Genomic DNA, 12661 nt, shown 5'->3' with positions numbered 1-12661 from the left:
GTATACTTGCTTTGTTGGGCACGTGCTTGAAAAATTAGGCAATCTTCTTAAAGTTCACGCCTTGTTTCTGGAATACCTCACCGCTAAAAGGAACATCACGTTTGGTGAAGGTCTTTCTGTGTTCACGTATCGCTCACCGCTGACAAGCCATGTAACAACCCACGTTGTGAACAAGACACCAACCCCAACTGTAATCATCGAGCCAGCTTCAGGCTATAATGACTACTGCCGGAATACCGACCTCTTCCCGAGAGAAGGCCACAAACAATACGACCACGACAGCAGACACACTGCCGTCTGCGACAATCGTCTCGGAGGAACCCTTCCGCGGTCCTCTTTTGGGATTATTTGTGACACGAACACTAAATACATAATTGAGAGAAATAATAGACGAGGGAGCATAAAGTTTGAGCGCGCGACGCCAGCGCCGGATGCTCCCCTGGTGGCTCCCTTGAACCCTCAAAGGTCGTCGGCTCGCCGGTGGGAGTGAGTGCGCGCTGCCGCGCGCGCATTTACCGCGGAGCGCGTGCTGCCGGTGATTGCGTTTCCATGTTGCAAGTAGAAAGCCGCATCATTCCACAAGTCGGTACACACCATTCTTATGTTGCGCAGAGCCACAGCAGTGTTTAGAATATCACAATCACTGAAATGAGCCTGTATATAAAAACACACGGAGAGCTCTGCGCATATTCAAATCGTAATTTAATTTTCGTGCCTTCATTTCAGCATTGTCATACGGCACATCTAGTGGTCCTTATACGTATAGAGCGTAAAAGCTTACACAAATGACACATACCGCGCAAAATTTAAAATAGTCATCGCGATTGCGTGTTCTGCAGTCACAGGTGCTCTCCGAAAACCCTACATGTGGCTTGCAACCTTTCGAGCCCACTTCATAAACGAAAGAAGTTTCTCGGCGCATCCGCGTAATGAGGCTGTATTGAGCGCTTACATTGGGCGCTTACGCGACACGCTGTCGCCACACATGCCACGTTCTCTATTTTTCACAATGTGTGCAAGATCCTATACTTACTCGTGCGATTGTATCACTTGCTTCAATAAGCTGCGCGGTTAGCTAAAGCATTTGATCACGCTTGTCAAAGAATGATGACGCGTTCTTCTGAAAGGTGACTGATTACGCTATTGTTACACTGCTGTTAGAACTCGCATAAGCTTGTTCTTTTTTCATTAACGAGCAGTAGAAACGCCACGTTCCATATCAAGAAGCAAAACAACATTCTTTTATGAGACTGATTTGTCATGTTATTATTTTAAGTGATTAAAAAGGAAGCGTACTTTTCTCAACATTCATTATTGCTTTTGTTACGACAAGTTTCAGTCTGTAGCTACAACGTCGACTGCGGTCATTCGGTTTTTACAATAAAGAGATTTATTGCCTTGTAACGGCCAATCTTATTCTTATAGAAAAAGTAGGCCTGACGAAGTCATATTTGTGTCGACGTACTTTCAATATGTTTATTATTGTCAGCAGGGAATGGCTACCATATATAGTGATCTCTTAAAATGTTAATCCATTAGTGACGAATCTTTATTGATCGGGCTCAAAGAAAAGCCCACATGAAGCGGTGATAATAGCAGACTTCTGATGGATACAGTATTATGAAGCCTGGAAACCCTTGTCACGGCATCGTGTGGGAAGACACTGCTTTGTATGATTTTGTAATTAGCGATAAGGTGAGTTCTTGTTTCTTTAAAAAAACGCAAAGAGTAACGGAAAATTTAAAACAATTGCCATGCATTCGTTATTTGTATTTTCTTCAAAAGAAAACAAAAGTTTGTACCAGAAGCTTCCAGGAACCACACGATCTTTATGTTGCTTATTATTCTCACAATTTAATTGTCCGTTAATGTAGTGTAGCAGAAAATCTCAAATGATGAAATTAATAAATAACTACACAACTGCCAAGGAAATTATTTCTAGAACTGTAAAACTGCGAAGGAGCAGATGCGGGAGATATTCGTCGTAATTTGATTTATTAAACGTGGCTTAAAGGTGTGGCGCCAAGCGTTCACACCTCCCATCGATCTACGGGTGTGTTGTCGTTGCCAAGGGCCTTCCATCACTTCGGGGTCTTCTCGCAGTCGCCGTTGCCTTTCCCGCTCCCAAGTATTCTCTCTATGTACGTAATCGGGCTCTTCGACTCGCCGCCGTCGCTTCGCAGTCATTTGTTGGGCTAACCGTTGCATTCTTCATTTATAGTGGACCAGTGGTCACTAGTGGGATTTACCCAATATCTGCGGCAAATACTAGTTTCTTCGCAGCCATTTGTGGGCCTAATTCTTGCTTCCTCTTTTAGTGGACCAGTGGTGAGTAGTGGGATTTACTCCATTTATGTGGCACATACCCGTTTATGGTGATAATGTTCTAGATCTACTCACAAACAACGATTTTCCAAACAGCCTCGCTGTTTAAAAAAAATTATAGGACAGGTTGCAGAAGAAACATTTTTTTTTTTTTGAGTGATAGTGGCTGTATACGAATTTCTATATCGATGGAGAACACAGAATCGCAGGTAACACTAAGAAAACTCCTTAATGCGTGAGCGTTTTCAGGTGAGTCACAGGAAATTCGGCAGTTTGCCTGCCCACAACGCAAGGCGCAAGGCGCTTTTTAATGAAATAAATGATGTGAGCGGATAAACAACGGCTGTGGTAAATTTGGAACTTAAGTTCGTGAGTTATAAGCGAGGGAACATTGAAATTACCTATTTAAAGTTCGTAGGAGGCAAGCGCCGGTGGCAAACGTAAAAGTGTTCATAACGCTAAATTCCGAAGCGGAAAGGTATCTCTTGCAATTCAGCACGTCCCATTCGTACCGGTACATCCATGGGCGTGAGCAGGGTTCTCTATTAGGGAGGGGTGGTCAAAGTTAGAGTTACTGTATATGCTACCTTTAGGTAGCAGAGTTGCGCCAAGGTACGCCATCTTGGGCTCAGAAGTCTTGCGGGAAAGTCATTCACCACCCACGTAGGAGCCGCGCTCGCGCGATAGAGTAACAGTGTTGATTTAAACAGATCTTCATGGGGCTTTTATTGCACTCGTCACATTCTAAAACAGTGAACGCAAGCAAATATACAAAAAAGTAGTAATATTGCGTCGTGCGGGTATACAGGCGAGAATTCTCAATCTGTTCTGTTCACTTTTTTTTAACGCATTCACCCTCCTCTAGGTGGCGCCACCGTCCCAGCTTGGGCACGTAAGCGCTATTCCGCTAAACTAAAACACGCTGTCCACAACGAACGTTTGCGGCACGGTAACGATATTCCCTTAACCCCCGCTATCACGCTAACGCTGAACTGATAACTGTCTAATAACAACAGCGCTGTTGTCAACCGCCCTTGAGCCGCCGGAATCTACGGAGTGTCGGCGTCGCCTGCGATGTGTTGGCAGTATTGGCTCCTCCGCAGCGCAAAGGAGCCACCTATGACCACGTGACGGCGCTCGGCGAATAGCGTTGCTGCAATCATCGAAGGCAGAGCGAGCGGCGTCCGGAAAAGAATGGCGCAACTCTGCTACCTAAAGGTAGCATATACAGTAACTCTAGTCAAAGTGTCACCCAAGCGCCACCCCCTCCAGCTCCCTATTGGTTCGGTTCAGTGGCGTAGCCAGGGGGTGCCCCCCCCCGCCCCCCCCCCCGCAATTTTTTTCTCCTATGGCATACAGAGCACAAAATGACACTTAGCCACACTTAGCTGCCCGAGCCCCATGTTGGACCAAGGGCGTGACACCCCCCCCCCCCGCCGTAAACAATTTCTGCCTACGCCACTGGTTCAGTTTGAAAAAAAAAAGCACGCCTCGCACTGGATGCCAATATGACAATGAAGCGACGGGGTGCTTCTTACAACGGCCTGCAATCGGTTCCCGGCTTCCTGGGGTAAAGGTTGGCATTTAACAGTTCTTGGAACGCAACCTTATCATCGGCCGCCGTTATCCTCATAAACCTGCATGGCCATTAAACTGCACTTTATCATAGAAGTGAAGGAATACGAAATTGTTGAAATGGCATGGCATCAGGAAGGTTTCGCTGACGTTGTGAATTGAGTGCCAGATGTTGAATTGCGCATCACTAGCATCATTACACAATCTGTGTGGTACTGTATCACTCATTATGGGTGGTCGCACTTTGTTGGTGCATTCTCCCCTATGTGTAGCGCGCAGCTGACCGTCGCTGGCTTTGAAATAGGACCAAAAATTCCTTCATACATAGGTTGGCGTGGTAATACGAAGCTATATATCTCATGCCTGCATATATGCCGATTTGTTCACAAGCAGAAATTTTGAGCTTTCAAAAATATAAGGATGTTTCAATGTATGGCCGCATTTACTAAAGCAGATTTCAATCTCGGAACTATTGGAATAAGCTACAGCCGAATGCCTAACCTACTGGCGATATCAATATCTTTTCCAGGTACCAAAACTAAGAAATGTAAGCAGAGATGATTTCGGCATTAATCATTCTATTTGCACCATGCGCTGCTCTTGTACTAAGCCAGCGCTACGATCCTCAGTGCCCAGTAAGGGAGCACCCAAGTAAGTGAAAAAATAAAAATACGTTGTAGTCACTAGAAGCGCAATACCTGCAAAGCTTCTTTGCTTTGTTATTGCAGCGTGACATCCTTATTCGGGCAATATATACTCCGGGCACCTCGTGCTCGTACAAACTTGGAAGACGCTTGAGCTTCGCCTTCAATAATAGACCACTATACTTAATCGGGCCCCGTTCTCATCGCCTTCTCAATCGATAGCCTGCGTTCGCTTCTCGGTGGACCCCTTAAGCAAGCCGCAAAGAAAGGAACGTCTTTCCGAGTGACATGGACCGTTTCAAACTGTCCTAGAACGCCTACTGCAAGCACAGTTACGAAGTGTCCACTACGCCATAATTACTCTTTTTGAGATTTGGCGAAGTACCCTGTACGCGTCCGTAAGGCAACATGCGCACCTCCGCAGCTGCGCACTTCTTTGATGCTGTTACTGCTGCTGATGATTAATTAGGTCTATGCGCTTTCTAATTGATGGGCCTTTAAGCCAACCACTCGTTTCGCAATTCACGTGTTTTAACGCCTGATACGGTTCTACGCTACAGCCACGCAATATTAGATGCGTCGCACTACATGACATTCGTATCGGCTTTTTTTTCTCGGAACAGTTTCAATCACGTGGCTCTGTGGTAGAATACCTGCTTGCCACGCAGAAATCCTGGATTTAATTCCTACTCGCACCGAGGATTTGTATTTATTCATTTGCATCTATATCGAGTTTCCGCTCATAGACAACGCCGATGTTTTGCTCACAACCAAGGATGCTGATGGTGACAGCGGAATTTTTTCGAAAGGGGCTCTTTAACGCTATCGCTCTGGAAACATTTGGTGGTTTCATGCCACAGCGCCTACCAAACACTTCTGCAACTACGGTTCACATTTGGATGACCTACAGTCTATTGCCTCGCTGTGGAAGATAATGCACCATTCGCTGATATCAGGATACCGTCTGATGGTTTCTTTATATTGATAAGCATAAAAAGGTTCAGTTAGTTTCAAAAGCCCTCCAGTGAGAGTTTCCAAAAAAAATTGCTTTGTTACTGTGTTCTTTTTTATGGAAATAAATATTAACCGGTCCGTTACTCTCGTCCCCTCAACATCTGCCCTTTAAATGTTCTAGTTTTTTCTTGTAAATTCTAGTGCACGTTCTAGTAACGACAGTGGCTTGCTATTGAAAGGTAGATGATGTGTCTCTCCACCTCACGCAGTCGTGAAGTGGTCGCGCGTGTGCAACCAGCTGCTGATTACGTATGTAAGGGAGCAGCGACAACAGACACTAGAGAGCTGTCTTCGAGTCACACACAAGATGGACGATCCGTGTTTCAATACTATTTTAGCAGCATTAAACATACAAATATATAAAACGTTCGTCATCAAGGTAAGAAATGAAAAAGAGAAGGCTTTTTAAGCACTGCATGCAAAGTTCTGAAAACATGGAAATCACAGATGATTAAGATTAGTAACCATGTATATCCGTAGTATTCTGCATTTTGCATGAACCTGACTGGAGAGACATTGCAACTCTACAAAAGCAGTGAAATCAACAATGGTTTTCCCGTAATTCAGATGATGGCCCACTGGTACTGGTCATAAACCTCTCGGAAAGATGGGGAAAAAATAGATACTTCTGAACTATGGTGCTGTCATGTTGTTTGGACAAATTATTCCACTCTCAAACGAATAAATTACGAAGTAGTCAGGGAGACATAGTTTTCTCAAAGCAATCTGCTCGAAGTTGAGCTATCTTTTCTCATGCCATGCGGGGATCAATGCATTCAACACTAGCGAAAGTCGAATGTAAGCAAAGTGAGATCACCTATGCATGAGATGCGACAATGGTATTCCTCTAGACGAACGAAAATGTCTGCGTGAGGCTAAACAATTTGTAACAAATAGGTACCACTGGAGTGCATGTACTCTTGATGCCTTCAAGAGTCGTCAGTGACTGGATGGTGTTTCGGAACAGCAGCAATGTACTCGGGCGATCAATTGCGGTGACACATATCCATAGGTACATTTGGCGTACATGTGCATCAAGTACGCTGAAGTAGATAAACAGATGTGTAGAGGGCACCGGTATATATTCTATATGCCTTACGTGATCCCGTTCCTACTTTTTTTAGTTGGATGTCAGTTCATGGGGCGTCTACTTCTGCCCGGCACAAGTCAACTTTGGCGTCTACCTTGCCTAAAAGTATCGTGCCGAGTAGATGGATCTGTTACCAGCAGAGGGTAAGTGCATACCAGCACAAAAATTTTAGCGAATATACGCGCAGGCTAGGACACGACAAACTAATTGAAAATAAAGCACGTGGTCATTTGAACAGCGTACACCGCGCCATGGACCCGAAAAGCCATGAAGAAACTGCACCGAGCTGTTACTACACCTTTACCGATGGAGTGCAAGATACGATACTATTTCAATCCCGAACTTTTCGTTGGCTTAATTCAATAAAGATGTCAGGCAAGTTGATAGTACCCGCAAAATGTTCTGTGTGTACATCTGGGGTGAATAGATGGGGCTATTTCACGTTATTACACTTGTAAAACACGTCAGCCATATCTACTCGCATCCTTAGCATAGAACATATGAAAGGGCACAACGCTCTGTTGTTGTCGTACGCTACTGCAGGTTGCGCGAGGAAGCTTTGTGACATTAATCTTCGCAATGTGGATTTCATGGTGATTTGTGCACAGCTGTGGGCTATGTGTCGAGTTTGGCAGAAGGTAGTGTTTTTTCGAAAGCGCGCATGAGGTCATGTAAAATTGGAATAATGAGCATGCAATTGCCGAATCTCACCTGCACCTCTGTTCATTTTATACACCGCGCTAGTTTGTAGCGAGATGAAATCTATATTCATCCAGGCATTCATTAACCACAGTTCAAAGACACGAAACGCATATAGCAAACAATATAAAATTCACTGCAGTTCCCGCAAGTCAGCAACACACTGTACAGCACCAATTTAAACGCAAATTAGAACATACCTTTGTAGTACGCTACCGCAGAATAAGAGTATGACTACTCTTCCTGTGCTTAATATTAATAGCCCACCACAAGACATGTTTTATGAACTCGACCATTTCCTCACAAGTATAAAACTCTTTTCTCTGTAAAAGTAATTGCCAAGCATAGGCGATAATATCGCGTCGCACTTAGAGGCTGATTACTAATTCACTAAGAAAAAGAACAACTATTTTCGAGCAACTCAGCAGCAGTATGTAGCGCTTTATAATGACTCTGCAATAAACAATTGCGTACAGCACAACCGGGACACAAACCTGGACCTTGATTTCTGCTTGCGCATCACCAAGGTGTAAAGTAAATGGCTAAGCCAAACTATTCTCAGTACGTAGCTGTTTTGTTAGTAGCGCCAGTGACATCGACGCGATCCCCAGAGGAAGGAAATTGAGGTCAGGCGATGCCACGCGCGGCGCCATAGCGTCGCTGTCACTGAAACCGAAGAAATGAAGAAAACTGTTTGGATTCTGCTCTTGGGCTGAAACAACACCCCGTCGCCCATCTCTCACATGGGCTGCACACGTGCTTCTGAGAAGAATGCCTCAGAAGAATGCTAAGAAGAATATCTCAACGAGACAACCTGTGATTGGCCAAAAACACCTCTCGCTTTACTTGTTGCAAGAAAGGCGATGTTTATAGTATTCCACTATCATGTGGCAAAGTATACAGTGGCCAGGCTGGGCGTTGTGTTAACGTGCGTTTCAGGGAGCATTTTATTTCTCTTAAGGGTACCTTTTGCTCTAATTTATTTTTACATTGCCGTTCCCGTGGTAATTCTCCTATACTTCTCGGCACTGCGATTCTCATGAATCATTAAAAGCAGCCCACCCGTGAAATCGCCTAGGCCTTCTCTGCAGGAAGCAAAAGTGCAGTCGTGTGACGCTCAGGCCGTTACCTCTCTCACTGATCAGAACTTTGTTTTTCTTGATAACACCTAAGATCTCCATTCACGAGTTTTTGTTTAATTCGTCGCCGTTCTTTGGTTCTTGCAACTGGTGGTATAATTATTATCGTGTCCTTTTACTAAAAATTCAGTTGAAAGACAGCACTTGTGTTGTCTGATCCCCTCTTTTGTACATATCCTTTATGCGCTGTTGGACCATGAACGTATTCAACGCGCCCAATTTTCTATCATGATTCTTTATACAACATGACAACAAAGACTTTCAACCCCTGAATTCACATCGATGGTACTTTCTTATACTGTGAAAACATATGTTCACAGAAAAAAAAGGCTATTCCGAGTGCATCAAATATTTAACTATGCTTCATTATTTCCTTCTTCAAGATACACTAATTTCAATAGTTCGTGATGTTACTAATAACTAAACACTAATCGTTGATTGGCAGTACCTATTATGTTCTAGATTTGACTTGACAGTAGCTAGGGGAAAGTGCAAGTAAACAAAGTTTTTAACAACACGATGTTCTTAGATATGTCTCTACTTGAATGCAGGTGCCCAAGCACGCCCGGAAGGAACCCTCATCCCGGAGCTGCTCCCGGACCAGGAGTTTGGCCCCTCTGCTGTGACACATGCAGCTGAGCTCAGCCAATAAAATAAAGAAAATAAAGACGAATGTTGAGCCGTGCTATCGTCAGTATTGTTGCAGCAAAATAGTTGTTCTGCGGTCTTCATGGCATAGACGACAACAGTTAATTTAAAGAAAACTGGGGATCCTCCTTGCTTCGCATCGCTCTCCCCCGCTTCGCCACTTCTCACTTCGCCAAACTGCGCTAATCCAAGCATAAGCAGCTGAGCTGTTAAAAGCATACATAGGCTTTCAACTATAGCATCCTGTATTTCAAGGTAGGTTTTTATTACATTTTTCAAACTAACGCCGTATTCTTTCGTATTCCCTACTCACTTTAAAATCAGTTTACACCTCTTCAGGGACCTCTTATTCAGACACAAATTATTGTCATTAGGCTTGCTTGCATCGCCTTTCTCCGACAAATCGGGCTTTCCAGTTTCCTACCAAGGATGATAAGTTATAGTGATAAGGCGCAAGCAAGCCGTGCGTGACCTGTTACGTTCTTTTTGTGGAGAGTACTTTAAGCTTACAAGCAAAAAGCAACTTGGTGGCTTGCAAGAACCTGAGCTTCACATATGCGACAACATGCAATCGCCTAAATAGCACTCATACTGATATGGTCGACAGCCGCTGCAGAGTGCGGGCGCCAGGGTTTCATCCTGAGTGTCGTGTTGGGAATGGCTCCCGAATGCTACACAAGTGAAGCCCATTCCTGCTCTCATGAGACAGTGAGTCGCAGAGAAGAAAGCGCAGCCCTTCAGATTCACCGCATGTCCGAATTCCTTACTTAAAGGAGTACTGACACGAGTTTTAAAGTTTTTCGGACTATCGCTCTAAATAAGAATACTGGTGTCGAGAACCCTCAATAGAGTATTGTGGTGCCTGAGAATGCATCGAATACGTTTTAATACCACTACTTTAACAAAAACACTTCCGGTTTCGATATCGAGGCGACTGCTTCTCAGTGACGTGCCATCACAGTGTAGCGTCACGGATAGACAGCAACTCGCGACGTGATAGCGGCAAATACGTCATGTGCTCGTGGTACACGTAAACAATGATGAGTGAATTATCGTCCAGTGACCCAGACAGCAATTTCTGTGATTTAATAATAATAATATCTGGGGTTTTACGTCCCAAAACCACGATATGATTATGAGAGACGCCGTAGTGGAGGGCTCCGGAAATTTCGACCATCTGGTGTTCTTTAACGTGCACCTAAATCTAAGTACACGGGCCTCAACCATTTCGCCTCCATCGAAATAGGACCGTCGCGGCCGGGATGGAACAATTTCTGCGATTTAGGCGGCACGTACGAAGCATAGTTGACAAACTGCCGCGGCGGCTGCCTTTTCGATGGAGGCGAAAATGTTTGAGGCCCGTGTACTTAGACTTAGGTGCACGTTAAAGAAACCTAGGTGGTCGAACTTTGCGAAGCCCTCCACTACTGCGTCCCTCATAATCATATCATGGTTTTGGGACGTTAAATCCCAGATATTATTTTTATAGAGTTAATACGCTCAGTGGAACTGTGTTGACTCGTCGGCATAATGTCCATTGCGGTGGGGCTGGCGTGCTAATGCTCGTCGACGAAAACTTTAAAATCAAAGTAAAATATTATATACGTGTTGTCTGACTCCGGTGTGGAGAGAGCGTTAACACTGCCTGCCAAGGAAACCAAAAATGTCCATTTTACGATGCCTTAAAATGGTATCAGTACTCATTTAAGGGAAAGGTATTGAGCGTATACGCATGTTGATCGCATGCGGCGTTAGTAATGTCTTCAGAATTCGAACTCGCGACCCTCGGCACTTGAGAAAACGTGGCCGAGTTGGCTGGATGTTCGTGAGTCGGGGGTGTTTGTGGCCTGCTATCACAGGGCTCTCTTGGCGATTTCAGCGTCCTCCAGCCTGAAAACGCTCGCGATGTCGAGGTCTTGTCGAATTCGTGCCATCACACTTGCCGTGAACAAACGCACAACATCCCCTTTCATGGTTTTTAGCGAGAGAACGGATTTAGCTGGGAAATCCCAGTGTAGTTTAAACCAGACAGATTATGTTTTGACGACATCGAATCGTAGGGTACTGTGTAGAACTGGTGAGCCCACGGAACGGTCTGCGCGAGTGTCTCCGTAAGGTGACTCACAATGGCCATACAAGTTGTTCGCCGACGCAAGGCAAAAAAAGCTGCAGCGCGTGCCGTCGGTTGAACGCATTTAAGGCATTGGCGGAAAGGTACCTGAGCAGCGCAGTGTTATTCAGACTAGAGCTTTACGCACTGAGCACGTGCAAATTCGCAAGACAAACACGTCATTGCGTGCCTACGCAAACCGAGACTAGAACAAATGCTTAATCCTAGGTGCCGATTATGAGGGGAAGAATACTATCAATTTGCTGCCGCTGTTTTCAAGACATCTCGTAGATTTCCGCCTGAACAGCGAAATAAGAAAAGGGAACAAAGAAAGCTAAGACTAGATCTTAATAATATCTGGGGTTTAACGTCCCAAAACCACGGTATGATTATGAGAGACGCCGTAGTGGAGGGCTCCGGAAATTTCGACCACCTGGGGTTCTTTAACGTGCACCTAAATCTAAGTACACGGGCCTCAAACATTTTCGCCTCCATCGAAAATGCAGCCGCCGCGGCCGGGACTCGATCCCGCGATCGTCGGGTCAGCAGTCGAGCGCCATAACCACTAGACCACCGTGGCGGGGCTAAGACTAGATCTTGTCGCGTTATGTGTTTCTTCATACCACAACTCATTCTGCGTCCCTATGACTGGACTTTGACAATTTCAGTGCTGGTATGTGACTGGATGTTGTGTAGTGCTAATTACGCATATACGGTGTTCGCGTAACTTCAGTTTAGGTGACCTACAGTGTTATTTGACGGGACTGTACTTTTAAAGACGATAGTCTTTCTTGGGGAACTTAAACTCAGAAATTTTGGTCTGTCTTTCTGTCTGTCTTTCTGTTTGCCGGCACGTCCCTCGATTCAGCCACTCGGCCAAAGTTGAACCACTTGCCCAAGGGCCAGCCATCGTGAACGGCTGACTAGGTTCATACTTGTGTACATTGTTGATCAAAAAGCAAACATTACGCATATCTGAGGCGCAACATCACTAGGTAAGTATTAGGTGGTGTGTTCCTTTAATAGAAAATACTGTTACGGGGAGACGACAGAAGAAGGCTGTATTTACAGTATTTACACAACCACAGAGGTAGGGGTGACAACCAAGATGGCGAAAGCAGCAACGAACACGTCCTCTTCCTCTTCGTCCTCTAGGTAAGCGGCACATAACATTACCCGCCGGCGGTGAAAGCACCGACTCGGTGCGCCCGGGCAAAGACGGTCGCGAGGATGGTCACTATACACACGCGTCGGTGGGTTCCAGTATGTGATAGGGCTACAGACGGACAACGTGAACAATGTCGGTGCGGGGCTGTGTCGACGAGGACGAAGACAATGGCTCGATTTCATACGTCACGTCGGTCACTTGGCGGCATACACCGTATGGTCCGGTGTACGGGAAGAGGAGCTTTTCAGA

The 12661-nt window shown here is 45.2% G+C and overlaps 1 protein-coding gene across 1 annotated transcript; it reads left to right on the top strand.

The window, feature by feature from the left end:
* Window positions 1–1604: 1604 nt before the first annotated feature.
* On the top strand, window positions 1605–9172 carry LOC125759334 (uncharacterized). Its single transcript, XM_049417812.1, has 4 exons — window positions 1605–1695; window positions 4430–4551; window positions 6683–6791; window positions 9038–9172. Exons 1-4 carry the CDS (start codon window positions 1621–1623, stop codon window positions 9110–9112), a joined length of 381 nt encoding a protein of 126 aa, XP_049273769.1. The 5' UTR covers window positions 1605–1620; the 3' UTR covers window positions 9113–9172.
* Window positions 9173–12661: the final 3489 nt, after the last annotated feature.

This window comes from Rhipicephalus sanguineus, chromosome 7 (genome assembly GCF_013339695.2).
Source record: "Rhipicephalus sanguineus isolate Rsan-2018 chromosome 7, BIME_Rsan_1.4, whole genome shotgun sequence".
NCBI classification, from domain to species: domain Eukaryota; kingdom Metazoa; phylum Arthropoda; class Arachnida; order Ixodida; family Ixodidae; genus Rhipicephalus; species Rhipicephalus sanguineus.
Note: the sequence above shows the minus strand (reverse complement) of the source record. Positions and strands in the feature narration are given on the sequence as shown.